The sequence below is a fragment of the Notothenia coriiceps genome, unplaced genomic scaffold (genome assembly GCF_000735185.1).
Source record: "Notothenia coriiceps isolate Sejong01 unplaced genomic scaffold, NC01 NC01_scaffold00026393, whole genome shotgun sequence".
NCBI classification, from domain to species: Eukaryota; Metazoa; Chordata; class Actinopteri; order Perciformes; family Nototheniidae; genus Notothenia; species Notothenia coriiceps.
Window position 1 is genome coordinate 215,382 of NW_011359094.1, and position 18,318 is coordinate 233,699.

General features: G+C 43.5%; 1 protein-coding gene across 1 annotated transcript in view; it reads right to left on the minus strand.

Moving 5' to 3' along the window:
• arhgap35a (Rho GTPase activating protein 35a) overlaps positions 1-18,318 on the minus strand; it is a 33,469-nt gene that overhangs the window by 9,241 nt on the left and 5,910 nt on the right. The window contains exons 2-3 of the mRNA XM_010784368.1: positions 13,163-16,999; positions 8,111-8,249 (exon numbers count right to left, since the gene is read on the minus strand). Coding sequence (XP_010782670.1) covers positions 8,111-8,249; positions 13,163-16,885 — 3,862 coding nt within the window. The 5' untranslated portion in view covers positions 16,886-16,999. The remainder of the gene's footprint in view (positions 1-8,110; positions 8,250-13,162; positions 17,000-18,318) is intronic.

The following is an 18,318-nucleotide window of genomic DNA, read 5'->3' on the forward strand; positions in this document are numbered from 1 at the left end:
CGAGATATTAGCCGGCGGGCCCTGCTGCCTCGCGCCACTGAGTGCACTGACGTTCGTGGTCATATTAGGTATAAAGCATTGTAGCCTATAATATGAGTTGAACTTGTGCTGCTATTTTCACACTCACATTTAACATTAAAACATGAAAAATTGCAAGTAAATCCCTTCTATTGTCTCCAAATGTATTTTGGGTAAAATCGTCATCAACAGCCGTCCATCAACATCATACGTAAATGAACGTCAACGTCATCATCAATCACTTGTCATTCAACAGAGCACTGCCTAGAGCATGAGCAGTTATAAACACAAAAGTGGAGCTACAACACGACCGCAAGAAAAAAGATAAAAAAGGACCAAGGAAAAGCCAAATTGTCCAAGCTAGATGGATATTTTTTTCGCCCCTACTTCCTCCTCCTGCGGGAAGATGAACCTGAAGTTGTTGCCACTGCCAGCCGTGTTTCATCCCCGAAGCCCAGCCCCAGCCAACAACGTTAGTGAGGGTTAGCCAGATTTACAGGTAGGGCTACAATCACGGAACACACACTGTCAACAAGAAAATGTGAGTTTTGTGGTAAATGTGTGATATCATGGTTTTTGTTACTTCGTGTAGCTCGCCGCCTAGCCTTATTTCCTTTTCTGGTCTCTCGGCTGTAGTGATGATGATAATAATAATAATATAATAATAATAATAATAAGGGACGACTCAGCAGCTGCTAGCTGCTCGTCGAGAGGAGAAGCCAGGCCTGACGCTTGACCAGCCGCACCCTCCCCCTCCGGCTCCTTACCTGCTGCGCCGCAAGGTGAAGAAGTACCGGACACTGGGAATGAAAGCAGCAACAGGTCTCCTCCTCACGCTACTCCCTACGGGTGAAACTCAGACCACGGATCATGATGTGTCCTGCAATTATCTCTGGAGCGTTTTCCGACTGATCGGGGCAAACTATTTTGAAACATTGAGGACGCCAATATCAAAAGATATATCCCTTAAAATGGGCCCATGCAACCCAAAGGTCCATTTCCCAAAGACAAGGATAACCGTTTGCTTTTCAGAAAGCTATTACACCTCCACCACTAAAGTTGGGATGAAATTTCCCACGTAGCCTGGATGTGCTATTCCCCAAAAATTGGACTGCTGCTACTGTGAGCCTGCTGGCTTTTGCCAACCGAAAGGCACCGTTCTACAACAATGCATGGTAAACGGAATAAAAGACTGGAAACATCTTTTCTACTAAAATTGAGAGGCATGAATCCACTCAAATACACCTTGGTGCATGCGTAGTATATGAGCAGTGGAAACCAACGCACAATAGACGCTGACATGGAGAGGAATGTGCGTAATGCCCGCCAATTTTGGGAGACAGGTCGTGGAGCGCATTGTTAATGTAACTCTCACTCTAGCTTCAAGGCAACTTGGCATTCAGGGGCCCATCGAGAGGTTCTAGGTCAGGGAAAAGCTGGCAACTTTTTGTCAATAATAGAATTATTGGCTCGCTACGACCCTGTTTTGAAAGAGCTAATCAACCGAACAGAAGGGTCAGTGAAATACCTCAGTCACCAGATTCAAGATGAGATTATTTACATATTATCTCAACGTGTGAAAGCTGAACATCATTGATGAAATAAACGAAGCCCCATTTTATTCCGTCATCATGGACACAACGCAAGATGTGTCAAAGATAGACCAGTTGAGTCAGGTTTACCGCTACATAACTGTTGTTAAGAACGACATGGATATTGGCAACAGAATATACAGATCAATGAAGTCTTTTTGGGTTTTGAAGTGACTGAGGTTCATCAGCTTCAGAGCTTGAAAACAAAATCCTTGGTTCTAATAGAGAAAAAACGGATTAGATCTGTCTAAATGTCGCGGACAGGGCTATGATGGGGCGGCTAATATGAGTGGGTGATCGCGTGCAAGCCAAGAATAGCCGAGAAGGAGGCCCCTTGCCCACCTATGTTCATTGCGCTGGCTCATAATCTCAACCTAGCACTCAACGACTCTGTTAAAAATGTCCCTGGAGTGAAGCAGTTCTATGACACTGTAGAGACGCTCCTACAACTTTTTTGGTCACAGTATCAAACGATGGGCATTGCTCAGTGAGTTAATGACGCCAGAGAGCAGAACTATCACATTAAAACGCTTATGTCCCACTCGCTGGTCATCTCGCCATGATGCGCTTGTTGCGTTAAGGCACAGATATGGAGACATTATAAAAGCCCTCGTCAAAATATCCCTTACCAGTGACAAAAAGGATGAGCGCAATGACGCAAGTGCACTCAAGAATGCCATAAGCAAATTTAGCTTTCTATTTTTGGTCAACATGCAGACCAAGATTTTGGACATAAATTGTGCTTCACATTTACTGCAAGCAAAAGACGCGGATATTCTCAAAGCATCTACTCTACTGCAAAATGCCATCAGTGTTTTGGTGGAGTATAGGGGACAATTTGATGAGGCGAAGTCCGCCACTCTTGCCCTGGCTACTAAATGGGGAAGTCAAACACAGTTTGAAACAACCAGGGCCAGGAAAGTTAAGAGACACTTTGATGAACTTTCTGAAGACAGCCGCCTCACTGACGCAGAGAGCAACTTTCGGGTGACCGTTTTCAATGCATGTCTCGATATAATCATCCAGCAACTGTCCCAAAGATTCACCAGCTTAAATGCAACTGTGAACATGTTTGAGGCAATTCACCCCAACACACTACTACAAGCAAAGGATGAGGATTTACACCAAGCTGCCCAGCGGCTTAGAGAGCACTACAGTCGGGACATCGCCGCCAGCTTCCCTGGCCAGCTGCTTTCTTTCAGAACCTGTTTCAGGGACCAAATACAAAAACTAAAATCTGTCGCGGATCTGGTAAAAATGCTCATTGTTTACAACCCAGCAGTAACATCTACATTCAGTGAGGTTTGCACAGCCTTCATCTTATTTCTGACTCTTCCTGTCACCGTGGCAACCGCCGAACGCTCTTTCTCCAAATTAAAACTCATCAAAAACTATTTGAGGAGCACGATGGGACAGGAGAGACTGAGTGGACTGGCCTTGCTGTCCATCGAAAGTGACCGAGCCAAAAAATTGGACATACAGCGGATTGTGGACGAGTTCGCGGAGCGCAAGGCTCGCCGAGTGCCCTTCAAGTAGTGGTGAGTACACTTCAAATTTAATTTGTACAGTAGCCTACTTGTACGTGAATGTATGGGCCGCCGTGCCAATTTTACACTGCTGTGCTCTCATGGTGGCGGCTGGCTGTCCATGGTGAATGGTGTGTCAGAAATGTAGTCATTTTATTAGGCTATGTTTTCGTTGTCCTTGTGGTTTGTTGGACTTTATGTCATGTTATATCATTATTATCTCTGATATATATTTCGTTTCTATACCCTTTGCAGAAACGAAATCTTAAATATTACACCTTTTCTTTAGTTACTTTTCTTTCAAACATTGTTTTAAATTGTAATCTTACTGACTGAGCGACTTTTTACGCACGAGCGTCAGATTACCACCCCGGACTCCCGATATTTTTGTCAAGCTTTATTGGGTTTAAAGGGCCCGGTCATGTGGCCCCGCCCCCCGGCCCGGGTCTGATATGTGCCGCCAGTGACATGGACACAACACATTCAGGCATGTAGACATGGGCAAGGTGGTCGGCTGAATGTTAAACCAAATAGCAGAATAGGGAGGAAAAGGAATTTCCCTTTTAACATATCAGGGTTGTTAGTTCAACAACTAGGTTCTAGAAAATGTCAACAGTGGCCTCCATAGTCAACTTCCAATCCAATAGAGCATTTTAAATGTGGTGGAATAGGAGATTTGCATCATGGATGTGCAGCAGTCAATTCTGAACCAACTATGTGATATTATCATGTCAACATAGACCAAAATCTCTGAGTAACATTCCCAGTACTTGTTTGAATCAAGTCACAAATAATAAAGGCACTTTAAAGGCATAAGTTGGTCCAACAAGGTACTAGCAAGATTAAGCTAATTAACTGGCCATTGATAAGATAAGGTTCCACCTCCCACACTTGAAATTCTGTTTTCATTTTGGTTGGAGACAAAGAGCGATCCAGAGAGAGTGAAGGAGAAAGGGAGTGGCAGAAAAGGAGGGCGAGATAGAGAGAGGCAGGGAGGAAATGGGAGAGCTTTCAGTCAACGCATACAGCATCGATCTCCTCCTTCTACCAATCAATTATCCACAAAAGCTTTTCTAGCCAGACACTAGGAAAACAGGGATGGGAGGAAAGATAGTGAGAGGGGAGTAGTGGTGGGGAGAGGGAGTGAGAGATAGGGGCAAAACAGGACAAGCACCCAAGTATGAGAAAGATAGTGGGGGGAGAGGGAGGGGGCATGGGAGTGAGGGTCAGGACTGATGAAGGAGAGAATGGGAAAAAATGAAGGGCTTAATATAAGGAGGAATATATAGAGAGACGTGTTTGAGACAACAAATCACTTCAAGGATGGAGATTGCAGGAGAGTGATAATAACAGCAGAGAAGCCACAAAGCAATGGGGGGTGGGTGAAAGGGAAAAATAGAAGAAATAGAAGAGTTTTACTTGTATAGATTTAATGAAAGGAAAGCTCTCAATAACAGACAACAGCATCCTCCTTCTCTGGGGTCAAACAGAGCACTCGGTGCCTCCTGGGATCAAGGTAAATATGAGCACTTCCCGTAGCAAATACATTGTGTTATTCTGCATCTCTAACCAGGCTTTTATAGTCAATCAATTTTACAGTGCATTGGTAATAAAAGGCTTTTCTAAAGCTTGTATCAGATGTCGAAAAAAAACAACTTAACAGCTTCCATCAAGTGGGCAAAAACCGAGCGGTAAACGTCCTTGGAGTAAGCGGCTGTGCTCCTGCAATATGTTACTGCCTTATAACACTCCAGCTGAGCCCGCATCAGCTCAGACCAGAGCGGCTGATTTCACAGTTCACCAAGAAAACTGTTGGTCGCTGGGTGCTGCCCTTTACGTCACTACGGAGACAGCCACAGCCAGAAGATATGCCCCAACAAGCTAACACACACATCACTTCTGTACCCGTGAACAGAACACAAAAACCAGAGCTGAATAGAGATAAGAGCAGTCACAATGGATTGATTTTATAATGTTGCTTTTCCACAAGCTCACAATGCATGAACATAACACAAAATACCATATCTACTCCCTTTATTCTCAGGGACAAAGGGAGTGAGCTAGGAAGCACAATTAAGAGAAGCAACAAAGAAATAAGACGTTTGAATAGGAACAGAAAACTATTTTTTTCTCCAACAAATGCCTTAAAAAATGTGTGTTTTATCCATGAAGTCAACGTTTTCTCCCTTCTGCCGATTGCTTGGCCTCAGGTTTTGCTGTTTGCAGCTCTCCCGAGAACCACTCAACTTCACACTCGACACAGCACTTCTTCATGTCCTCAGCAACACACACGGCAAGTGTAAAGTCGCTCAGATGAAGGTTGCTGAGAAATTCAAAGGACGTATATAGATACCTTCCATTTTAGTTTGACAAGAATAAAGGCAGGAACGCTGTATTTATGCTTGAGAAGTAGAAAAGGGGAAAGGATATAGGGTAAAGCTGCTTTACAATATCACTTATTATCAGCCATTGCTATAGAGACAAACATAGTGTTAGCGCTGTATGGTAATTTCCTTTGAGTGCTATTATGCCTACAGATCATAGACACAGATTCGGGATAAGTAAAGTCTAACTTACAGCAGCTACAATCGAAGCTAAACAGCACATTGTAACTCATTTCCCTTTGCAGTCGCAGTTATTCTCTTTGTGGGTGTGCCAGTCTATACGGCAAGTGTTCAAATGTAAACGTAGCATTCCTGTGCACGTTAGTTCTGACTGTGAGATGTGTCTGGGCACACTTAGCAGGCATACTCACATAAATCGCACAGAAGCAAGCAAAACACACACAGAAAAGTGCTGAGCCCACATTCTCCCAGTGTTCTACCTTTGATATTGATCGGACAGAGGGAGCAATGGGGCAGAACATTACCTGGCAACCCCCGAGTGGAAATCACGCTGACACAATCGCACAAACAGAGACAAACACACAGAGCTTGCTGACGAGAGGAAAGAGTGAGAGATGAAGGAGGGGAGGGACGACGGGTACTGCAGGTGAAAGAAATTGAGAGAGATGGCGATAAGACGTGGAGAAATAGAAATATGAGTTCGGGAGGAGATGAAAATCCAATGTGACATGTGAAGGTACTCGTGGAGACAGAGGGAGAAGGATGACTGGAGAAAGCAGTAGAGGAACAAGGGCACAGGAGGAAAGGAGGAAAGGCAAAATACCAAAGGAGGGAGTGAGAGTAAGAAGTGGAATCATCCTCATGTGCACCCACACTGTTGTGTATATGAACACATATTAAACCAGTTTGTCCTTCATCCAGAACTAAATGCTGTGACTGCTCCAGTTAACACCTGAACAGGGCGAGGTGAAATCTAAAGCGATGCCTTGTTATCTAGAGCTTTGCCCCTATACTCCCTCACAGAGGAACACGCTGGATGTTTTGTAAGGCCACAGTGATCCACAAGTACAGAGTCTTTAATCAGGGCAGAGATTACAGTGGAATGTATTTGCATGCAACACATGCAACTCACTTTAAGGAAGGTCATGAAAAGACACTTTTAAGCAAGTCATTTGCACATTTTCTTTGGCATTTATTAGATGTATAAACTAAGTATTTATTGTTTCTATTATACGGTTACTTTCATCAATGTCATGTTCTCTGTTTGTTTTCAAGAAATCTGGGGGTTGAAGCAACCTTGGCGGACTTTACATTTTTTATATATTGACATATATATAAATGTTTTGGTTTGCTTGGTCCTTAATTTAAGACATAATACTAGTAAATAATAAAAATAGTCTAGAAATAGTCAAAATAGTCTAGTTGTTTTATGGCTCCTTAATGTCTTGATGTGTTGGTGGGTTCCTGTTAAAGTAATCTAATACTAGGGATGCAGTACTAAGTAGGGGTCAAATAGACAGTACTCACACAGATCTTCCAAATAGTATCAGTAAATGCTCCAGAAAACACAATTAAAGAGCTAACTTAACAATATTCTTTGAGGTGTTTCGCAGTAGACTCAGGGTAGGTGACTGACTAATGACTTTAGTATCTAATTCATTATTACAGCATGGCGAAGATTAAACAGACGCATACAAATATTCATGAAATACTCTGCAACCCTGACCTAAGCCCCTGGTTTAGTGTAACAGCTGGTGGCAGACTGACGGGAAAGCTGGCCATCCCGGGGCAGGGGGGCCCCAGCAGCGCCTGGCAGGGGGTTAAGCATCTGGGTAACAGGGTAGCAAGCTTAGAAGCAGCTATCTAACCACATCTATACTCCATCTATTCCCAAAGAGGAGAAGAGAGTAGAAGAGAGGCGGTACTGGTTTTGTGGAAAAAACATTAAAAAAACAAGAGCAATTCAGACATTATGCTCCACAACAAACGTATTTGTTTGCTAAAATTCCCCCTTGGCTTTTATCATCATCACATTGATCGAAATGAGGCTCCGACTCATTTGAAAGTTTACAGAAAGTACCGTAGCCACTGGAAACAGAAGCCAGCATAATCTATATGAAGCTTTACTCAAACCAGTTTGGGAGTTGCCACAGAAACCATTTCTGTGTAATATACATTTACAAACAAGAAACGGGCTTAATCCAAGGATTTCATCATACCTCATTTTGCTTTACTTTTAAGAGACAACTATTTAGGCTATAAAAAAAGCATGTTTACAGCACAAAATGCTTCACTTCTCCGGAGGTGCTTACCTATGAAGCCTACAGCTCAGAAAAGCACTACCATCTATAAAACATGCACATGGATACAAAGGCTGCCTGTGATTTAAGGAGTACCACAGAATCACACTCTTAGCAACGTAGACCACAGTATTCTCACCAGGGAGGAAGATTAAGATAAGGAAACAGAAATACGAAAATGAAAAAAAAGCTCAAAGGACATGTAAAGCATAGAGGCAAAATGATAATCATTTCAACAGGTAACACTTAAAAGAATAAAAACAAAGGCTTGTTCGGCATTTGATGACATTAAGCATCTCTTTATAAGGTAAAGTAAAACAGATTCTTACCTGTTGTTTCAATAAAACGGATGCACTTCTCAATGAAGACAGGAATTGGCCTCTCAGGACTCAGGACGGTGACCAGAGGCAAACCAAAGTAGTTGCTCTCGGGTTTTGAGATGGAATGCCTGGGTTTAGCTCGTGGTTTCTAGAGGAAAAAGAACAAGAGAACAAATACAATTGGTTGGTGGTCTCAAGTTGTGGATTTAACAAAATTTGAGTCCATTTCACATTGACACTGATAACAGGCATTCATGTCTAAGATTAAGCTGAGCCTAGAGGCCTTGTACTTGAAATGTGTTTTTTGTTAGTATCTACTTCAGCATAAAAGATGAAAACACACATGCACACACACCCATCCTGCACATTCTTTTAAAACTGATAAGCAATCAAACATTCCTGACTTGAATCCTGCTTTGTGCATACATGAGATATGTATCAGTTGCTTCATCCCTCTGGTCTCCTCATATTTACCCTCCTTCTTTAGGCATTCTGTGTTTCTCTATCTCTCTCTATACTGCATTGCAGCTCTAAGATAATCAAACTCTGTTATTCATTGCTAAATTAATTTCTCCTGTTATTCTCCTGTTAGGAGACCTGTATTTCACTCCTGCAACATTCCCTGTCGGCCTTGGTATGGCTGAAGCATCCGCAGTAATTGTACTGCGATTTAATGATGTTCAGGGGGAATGTTTTGAAGGCCCCTGAGGCCTGGATCTCTAGTAAGTCTTTCAGCCCCCTGAGGCTCTGCCCTGGCAGGCTGGGTGGCGAGGCAGGATGCATGGTTGGCTAGGCACACAGACTGTGGGAGCAGTGCAGGCCTGATAGACAGACACAGGAAAGAAGCAGATGAGGGCTCATTAGAGAGAAGAAACCCGGCGTGCCCTCTGCTCCAGATACTGGCCTCACTGCACTCCACCAAAAATGTTCGATAGAACATACTACACATTCATTCCCAACGAAGCTCAAGAAAACAAGCGGGGAAACTAATAAAGACTGAGACTATCACTGGTCCACCTGGACTATTTCGACTCCACCTTTTGTTTGAATATTTAGTAAATACATTCAGTTGTTAATCTACACCATATTTCAGCTTGCTTTTGGATGACTTCCACCTTAAATCAGACCAATATTATTGGCCAATATGTGGCTATTCCAAATACACAATCCAAACTACCTCTTTTTAGTTCAGCACAGCTCACTTTGAATATAGTATTTGTCATATTTTATTATATTTTTTCTATTTATTCTTCTTTCTGAGTCTTTGAATGTACCATATATACCAAAGAAAATTCCTTGTATGTGTAAATCTACTTGGTAATAAAACAGATTCTAATTCTAATTCTGATTCATCATTATCAGTGAGTATGTCAGGAAATACCTACAAGATATTGAACGGGAAATTAAATAGACCTTCTATTGGCGGCATTCGTATGTACGTTTTGTCTTGAATTATAGTTCATTTTAATATATAGTTTTGTTTAAAATCCAAAAATCCCTGTTAATACTATTATGGTAAAATCAGCCGTTATAATAAATTCTATTGTCTAACTTCAAGATATATTTAGTGAGTATATACTTGTTGACCTTAAAGATCTAGTATCACCCAGGCTCTTTTATCTAGGGGGGTATTCTATGATAAACTGTAGGAAAAGGGAACTGTTGCTACTTTCGCAGTCATTTGGGTGCTTAAGTGTCAGGGAAACAAAATGTGAAAGATAACCCAAATGACACGAACTGGCATACTGGAAAAGTTACATTGAAAAAAAGACATTCCAAGTAAATTAGCAATTGTTGCCCAGTTATGTAAGTATTATGAACTGATGCCCAACAGGAATTCCTTTACTTATCACTTCCAACGAACTCCCCTGCTGCACTGACTGATACTTCTTTAATGCTCCCTTCTCAACCTAAAGACATCCTTATACTTGTGACAATTAGCTGAACATCTGCATATTTACAGTTGAAGTATTTATTCACATACGCCCAACACACCCATGTGGGGTTTGTATTGCATTAAAAGGTGTAGTAATAATAGTGAAGCTACAAGACAACAGCCTCTGTGGTGATAGAGTTGTACTGTCATAACTCACTGCCAGCTTGATTTTTTTTAGCTCCAACGTAGCAGCACATCATTTATTTGTGTCCCATCATCCTGACTTTGTGGTATCTGTGGCCTATATCAGATTTTTTTTAGAAGCATTGTCCCCCCCCCCCCCACTCTCTCTCTTTCTCTCTTAATGTCTTATCCCCCTGTAGTTCTGCCTTCTGGACACTCCTTTTAGTTGCTGACTGAGACAGGATATGTTGCCAGCGCTGAGAAGACAAAACAGATCTCTACCACAAAAGACAAACAAAACACATCCTTAATAATAACATACAGACATTGTGGTGAGCGTATACATACACAGTGCGCAGTAGGATGCTGAAACACTAAGCCGCAATACAAAAATAATTTCGGTTCTATCATAACTCATTTCTCTCCGGTTAAATTAAATGTTTGCTCCATAGTTGTGTTTTCTCCTTTGATTGTGTCCCTCCCTCTAGTTTCTTGTATGAGGAGGACACTAGACTGGAACTAGGTGACTGAGGAATTTGAAGCATTTCTCTTGCTGGCTGAGGAGGTTTGAAAAAAGCTGCAGGAGAAAAGAGGAAATGTTTCCGGCCTCTCGCTGAGGGAGGGCAGGCGGGACAGAAACACAGTTGGTTATTGCCTGAGGTAAAGGGGGTTTTGAAGGAGGCTCAGAGTCTAGTTTCAATTATTTGGTACACAGCACCTTAAGGCTCTGACCAAGAAAGTGTTTACACTGCATAAACCTAAACTTTCACCCTGAAAAAAGCAACTGAACATTTGACTTACTGTTAACCCTGACAAGACTCTAAGGAACTGGTTCCAAACCAACCCAGAGACACTGTTAAAACACATCTCCCTGAAATGGCAAAATAAGTCAATACGATGCCAGTTAACCTGGGGGGATTTCAGGCTAAGCGGTATGAAAATGGACTCTTATCTTTGAGACAGCTGCTTAGAAAAGAGGTGATGGAACTTGATCGCATTGTTACAACTATATTCAAGCCATAACGGCCTTCAATGCAGCTATCAAGATCCCAGATCTGCTGTAGGGCACAAATCCGAAGCACAACTTAAGGTAATGGTAATCCAAATTAAATTGGCTTCTTTCTTGGGAGTTTGTTTTCAAACAAGGCTAACGATGTGTCACATGAGATTTTATTGATCCCACTTGCCCCCCCTCAAAGGACAGGGTCAGAGCACAGGGTCGGGTAAAAGTCAGAGCTTGTATAACATGGGGCTTGAAGTGGTTTGTCCAATTCATTGGTAGTTTGTTCTAGAGAAGGTACATTGAGTACACAATATCAGTAATGGAAAAGGAAATAACTTGGTTTAGGGTAGCTATGTGAGTAGACAGGCTTCTCGCAGGTATTTGGACATCACAGTGTGTGAAAACATTAATCATCCCCTTCCTTTTCCACCATACTGACAGCCATGGTAATTATCACAGACACACAACATATACAGCTGTAACTCCTATTCAGCTGACACTTATGCGCCACGCCATGTGTGTGAATGAGCAACATACCATGCTGATAAGCCTAACAGAGTAAGGTTAAAACTATGGTCACAACACGTGTGAGAGACAAGCACAGAAACAGCCAGCAGAGAGGTAGACCGAGGCTGAGGCTAGAGAGATATGGGGTAAACATAATGTGGCGAGAGACTAAGAGTGTGACAGGAATGTGAGAAGCAGAAAGTATGAATCCGCAAGAACACACAATCACTGTGAATATGAGCGAAATAAAGGAAGGAATCAAAGAAAGCCAAGCTGACGATTGCTAACAAACATCAGGTAGGATTTTCTGTGAAATGGCAAGATGGGTGGGAAGGGGGAGTGATGGGGTGGCATGGGAAAGGGATTCCCTATATTTTTTCTTTCTTTGTCTTTTCTTTTTGTATTGTCTATATAATTTGTATCTGTGTATATAAGTCCCTTTTGTGAGGGAAAAAAACAAAAACAATAAAAAGTTGGTCACAAAAAAAAGAAAGCCAAGCTGACCATTTTGAGTGACCAGACTTGACATGTACTTTCATGCAGTCCCACAGCTGTGAACAGTAAAAAAAAAAAACACTGCGCTAACTAGATAGCGCTGATGGCAAACAACAGATCACTAACGGCAAATACACTGCCGCTTTGACAAATGATTTGTAAACAATGCAAAGTTGTTCTACTTTCAGGGCTGGTTTTTATTCATTAGATTTAAGGAGGTCCTTTGCTCAGATTCTCTCAGATCATTTGCATGATCGCATTGTTTCCTAAACAGCAGGGCTGTTTACAACTCATTTGCTGAGCTATAACATGAGTTTTAATTTGTCTTCATGAACTGCTACAGGGATAATTGTAAGATGGATGTTGATTTAAAGTTTTTTTTTTTTTTTAAATGTCAAACATCATTATGCCAGCTCTTTAATGGGAGACTTGATTGAACCATGGGGATTTACACATTAGCACAAAGTGATACAATAGCAGTGCATAATGTGGCTCTGTCACTATTCATTCAGATTTTCATTATTGTATCGTGACTGGAAATGTCAGCTTTTTCCTCTGATTATGTGGCTACTTTAGAGAATTTCACAGAGCAGCCAGGATAAAATATATCTTGCAATATAACATGCCTTCAGAGGCACTCCTAAGGTATGGCATGTTTTCACTGAGCTTAGCCGCAGAGAGTAAAGAGATTATACTGAACTCATTAGTTATTCCTCGACTTTAGCGATAAGCCGTTACCCACTAAAGAAAACAGGTATTGAATCCCAGACAGCTTATTGTGCTGAGGATTATGGGCATTTTATCCATTCTTTCTATAAACAAATATTTGTATGTGTGTGTGCCATTAATTACAACAAAATGTTCGCTAGTTACAAAAGTGACACTTTTCCTGTGCTATTAAAGGTTCCACATTTGAGATTTAAACTTGTTTAAGTCAGAGGTGAGACTCATACTTTACATCATTCATATCTTACAAAACAGATGGAAGCACACTAACCTTTGTATTTCTGCGCAGGCTCTTAAGAATATTTCTCCTTTTGGGGTCCTCAATCTCCTCAATCGAGTTGTCCTTTTGGGCTCCTACTTCATCTTGGCAAGCCTTGGGTGGACCCCCCAACTCATCATCACTGCCAATGGAGAAGCTTGTCCTAAAGCTGCTGAACTTGCCAAGCCGTTTGGATCTGTCTCTGTAAAGCTTAGGCTTTACACCGATGGCGGACAACTTTCTCCTGCGCTCAAGTGAGCTGCTATCGGCCTCGCTGTCGGACCCATTCCCCCCAGCACTGCCGTTGGAGTGGCCTTTGTTGGAATTGCGGATGGTGATAATCTTGCCCTGTGTGCTGTCATGAGGGACAGAGTAAATTGTCTCTTCTTCTGAGGGCCGAGGTTTGCTCACAGCATCCATGGGCTCTGCATAGTCTGAGGGGTCATAGCCACCATCGCTACCTGGAGCCCAGGTGACAGCTTGTGGCAAGGAGCGGCGGTTGGTGCCACCCTGCTGGTCCATGTAAGGGCCAAGGTTAACCTTACGTACAGGCTTCGGCTTCACTTGTGGAGGAACCTTGTTGTTCAGCCTGTTCTCAAATGTGCTTAGCTCAGAAAGGACAGAGAAGGTGTCACTCGAGTCCAGATCAGGTAGCTTGAAGTTTCCAAGGTGGGAACTGAGACTGCCATCCTCCCTCAGGGGCGATGGGTCGATATCATCCTCTGAGTCCATAAGAATGTTAACTGGACTAGGAGAGCCACAACGAGGGCTGATGCTCTCATTGGTACATGCCTCAGCCACATTATCATACATGTGTGTGGCCTCAACAATAGTGCGCTTCTCTATTGCCTCTTTTAGGAAGGTTTGGAAAAGGTCTATCTTATGAAGCCCCCCTACTACCCCACCGTGTCCACATATTACTGTGTTAAACCTGGCCTCTATTTCATGGGCCAGTTCCTCTCCCTGACTGACCTGCTCCTTAGCTGACTCAGAGTCTGACAGCTCCATTTGGCTCTCCCCTACTGCTAGCAACTGGACTGGGATGATGTCTTGGACCTCACACAGGAAAGCACATAATGTCTCCATAGAGGCCTTGCGGCGAGCTGAGTAAACTGCAATGTAGCCGTGAACTAGCTTGGTTTTGCGGAGTGAGAAAGAGGAATGAAAAGAGAGCAGTGACAGCTCAATGTTCAGCCTCTGACCTCCTATATTGAGTTCCAGCAAAACAGATGTGCCACTGCTTAGGCTGGCGGCAGGACGACAATGCTGAGGTAAAAGGAATGGAGCAAGGAGCTGGTCTATGTCGTAAGTGTCTCCACACATCAAGCACATGACTATTCTCAGGTCTGCCTCCAGCATTGGCTGGGACTGAGAGTCTCTGAAGGCAGAGGATGAAGGCGGTGAGGGAGGGGAGATACTCCCTATGCTTCTCCTTGATTCTAAGAGGCCCTTCAGCATCTGGTTGATCTGCCTCTCGTTGACATTGCGACCGTAGCTCATGCCTGGAGAGGCAGGGTCCAGGTAGGAACACTGCAGCTTTCCAGCCACCTGCTGCCCTTGTTGGATAAGAGTCTGAGCTGTCTCCCCCCCAATATCCCCAATTGACCCAACCCCTCGCTTGGTGACCAGAAGGAGGGACAGTGGGAGTTGGGCTAAGCTTTTATCCCTTTCCCTTCTGCTTATAGTTGACTCCCTAAGCCTCTCTAAACTCTCAACAACATAAGAGAGGGATTCCTTTGAGTTGTACAAACACAGGCAGCCATGCGGTGTAAAGGTTGGCGTGTGGAACGAATTGACTGGCAGACGTACGTTGCCCTCTATGGGACGGAGGGCTAACTCATAAATCTTGCCATCTAGCACGTAGCGGTCTTCACTGGTGCACATGGCTCTTATCTCATTTGCCATCTCTCTGGCTAGCCCATCTTTCCCTAGGATGACAAGATTGATCCGTTCAGCCCTCCCCAAATCCAGTCTTGTACTATCTGATGATGGGTAGCGAGTAGGAAATCTGGAGGCCAGTATCTGCTCGATCTTACTGTCCACACAGTGGGGGCTGTTGGGACAGGTGTCCTTTGTGGGGTGGTAGACAAAGTGGATATGTTTCAATACCAGAGCATCCCTTTCTGCCTGTAGCTTCTGCAGGGCTTTAAACCTTTGCTCCTCACCCAAGACCTCCTGAATGGCTCCCATTTTCTCTTTACTTGGCTTTGCGTCCACTTCCAGCTCATAAAAGAGCTCAGAGTATTCAAGGAGCAGTTCCTGAAAGTCCTCTTTGGCTCTATCAATGATTTCCTTCTGGTGTTTGTTGTAGATATCCAGATATTCAGCCTCATCAAGCCACTGATAAAAGTCTTCATTCATGATGAAGCTTCGGGCCTCCTCCCAAGGTTTCCCTGGTGTGATAAAAGGAGAGACACTTAGCTTCTCCTTGAACTCCCATCTCATCTCTGCCCGTTTGCGCTCATTTCTGAGATGCTCCAAGTGGGTTTCATAGATGGCTTCAGCTATGGGGGTCTCCAGGAGGTCCTGCGGGATCCGGTCATCGTCCATTTGATCAATGTGTGGTGTGGTCTCCCAAGGGGTGTCGTCGAGCACTATAAACCATTGGGTGAAATCTCTCTTTGTCTCCAGAACTTTCTGAACTCCAGACCAGCTCAAGTGGTCTATCTCATCCAACTCTGGTAACAGTACAGAGAGAGCCTGTGGCAGAGTACTTAGATAGGCCTTTCTACGTTTCTCTATATGGTCTTGTTTAAGTCTATGCACATGCTGCTGGAAGAGCTTCTTGGCTTTAGCTGTCCCCTCAAGGAAAACATAGTCCTTGTACTCAGGAGAAGACTGCATGCGGCGACTGACTGCTAGCCACGTCTCATTGTGGTTCTTCACAATACGGGTGACCAGCCACTCATAGCGGTCTTTGGCAGAGGCAATCTGTTGACTCTGCTGTTTTAGTGCCTCAAAGTAAGGGATAATTTTGGGCTTTCCCCTACTCTTGTCAATTAGCTGAACCAGTGTTAGAAAGGCCAATTCAACATTGACATTAGAGCGTGCTGATGTTTCTACCACCTGTAGGTTTTTCTTTGCCAAGGCAAAGGTGTGCGAGTCTTTAATATAGCGCTCAACTCCTTCATCGCATTTGGTGAGAACCAGTACCACAGGTTTCTTCGTTTTGGCTAGCTGGTTGTACAGGTTGGTGACAAACTTCATCTGGTCCTCAAAGCTACGGTTCATACCCCTGCTTACATCCACACAGAGTAAGAAGCCATCCACCATAATTTTGCCTTCAGGCATCTGTTTCTGCTCAAAGTCTTGCTCTAGCCCCAGCTGATCTGTGCAAAAGTACATCAGCTTCTCAGCTGAAGCCAGCTTGGTGGACGCTGCCCTCTTGATGTACGGTTGGAGCGCCGTGCTTCGGTGGGGCTGGAACGTCTGATCATCAATGAACTCCGTCTGCTCCACCACATTCATTCGGCATTCAGGCCCCTCCTCCAGCATCCGCCCAGCCTCTCCCCAGAACAGGAAGTGGTCATTGTTCACAACACGGCCTCCAAAGTCACTGGTGCTAAGAACAGAGGTGTGGTCTAGGTGGAAGTCATCCGCACTTGGCCGGACAAAACGGTTACATAGGCAAGACTTGCCCACGCCGCATTGGCCTTTCTCCTTCTCTGTGCCGGACAGCCCAAGCACGACCAGGTTGTATATGGGTGCCCGGACATCTTGCTTTTTGGCCATCATTATAGCTGGCAGAGGCTCATCCTGCCATGCTGTTGCTAGCTCTAGGGAGAGGAGACGGCAGCCAAGGAAGGAGGTTTCCCATGCAACAGGAGCTCACTGTGATGTGGTCTGGTCCTGCATGATAGAGAGAGAAAGAGAAAGGGGAGATATAATTAATCAAGTGAAATAAATAAATAAAACATTCCAATGACAGGCTTTATTATTCGAAAGCTATTGTGTCTCCCATCAAAATTCCTAATGTGTGCCTATGTGTTGTTAATAATGTTTAATCTGTGATCCTATTTCTCCACTGAATATTTCCTGAAAAGATTGAGGTCAGTGGCAAAGCTGCTGGAATACTGCACATTATTTAACTCAGCTGTAGCTCAGTAAAAGGCAATTCCTCACCATTTAACTCATTTCATTTTTATACTGCCAGGATTGCACTGCTAATAGTGGTGCCTTTCACATTTCATTCCTATGTTCGTTGCGACTCAGTATGTTTTTTGGCTTATTATCCAGGATCTAACAGTGTGGTTAGTTTTCTCACAGCCAGCAGCAGTAGAAAGAGAGTTATGTGGGGTTTCACTATCGCAGACAACAGACTCATGAATGTGCATACAAACCCATGCACACACACACGCACAACCACACATTTGTGAAAACAGGCACACTAAGCTCCCTGCACCCCAAATGAAAGACACACACAAGAAGATGAAAGCAGATAAGTGTTCCAGAGCTAAAGTTACTAATTGGCCAACTAGGGAAAGCCATCTGCAATTTAAAAAGCTGCACTGCCTGTTGGCTGACTCATCTCCATCAAAAACATGTTTTCCTGCGTTTCTCAAACACCCTGCAAACAGATCAGAGTTGGCTGGTGTGCCATCATTAATGTCTCAACATGGTTACCTACAGTTAATGCAACCGACTGCTCCCATGCTGTCAAGAAATAGTACATATAAACATAGATAGCGGCTTAGTTGGCTTGGCAATCACAGTGTTATTTAATCCATCAGTAGATCCGAACTAAAACTAAAGAGACATGATGAGGGATGTTCTTTAAGGAATGGCCTTCTTTGACAGCGCAATTTGTAAGGAACAACAATTCTCAGAGACAGTTAGAACACAGACTTGCAATATGAGCCCACCCCCTGTCATAAGTGAGGAGTTAATGTAGCAAAACAGACATTAAAACCACTATTAATCATGAATAGCTCTTTTGACAGAGAACACAAAACCAGACAAAGCCTTCATTGCAGCTGAATTGAGTATGTCAGACAACAGAGAGGAACTTCAAAGCTCAACACTGCGAGACTAGAGGGGGAGACAAAGAAAGGGAAACAGTAGGAGTAAGAACTTACTATAGTGGAACTCAGTGTAGATAAAAAGCAACCTCACACCTGCTGTCTATCTACTACTGCATACACTGTAAGTTGACTTTTTCTTGAAAGCTA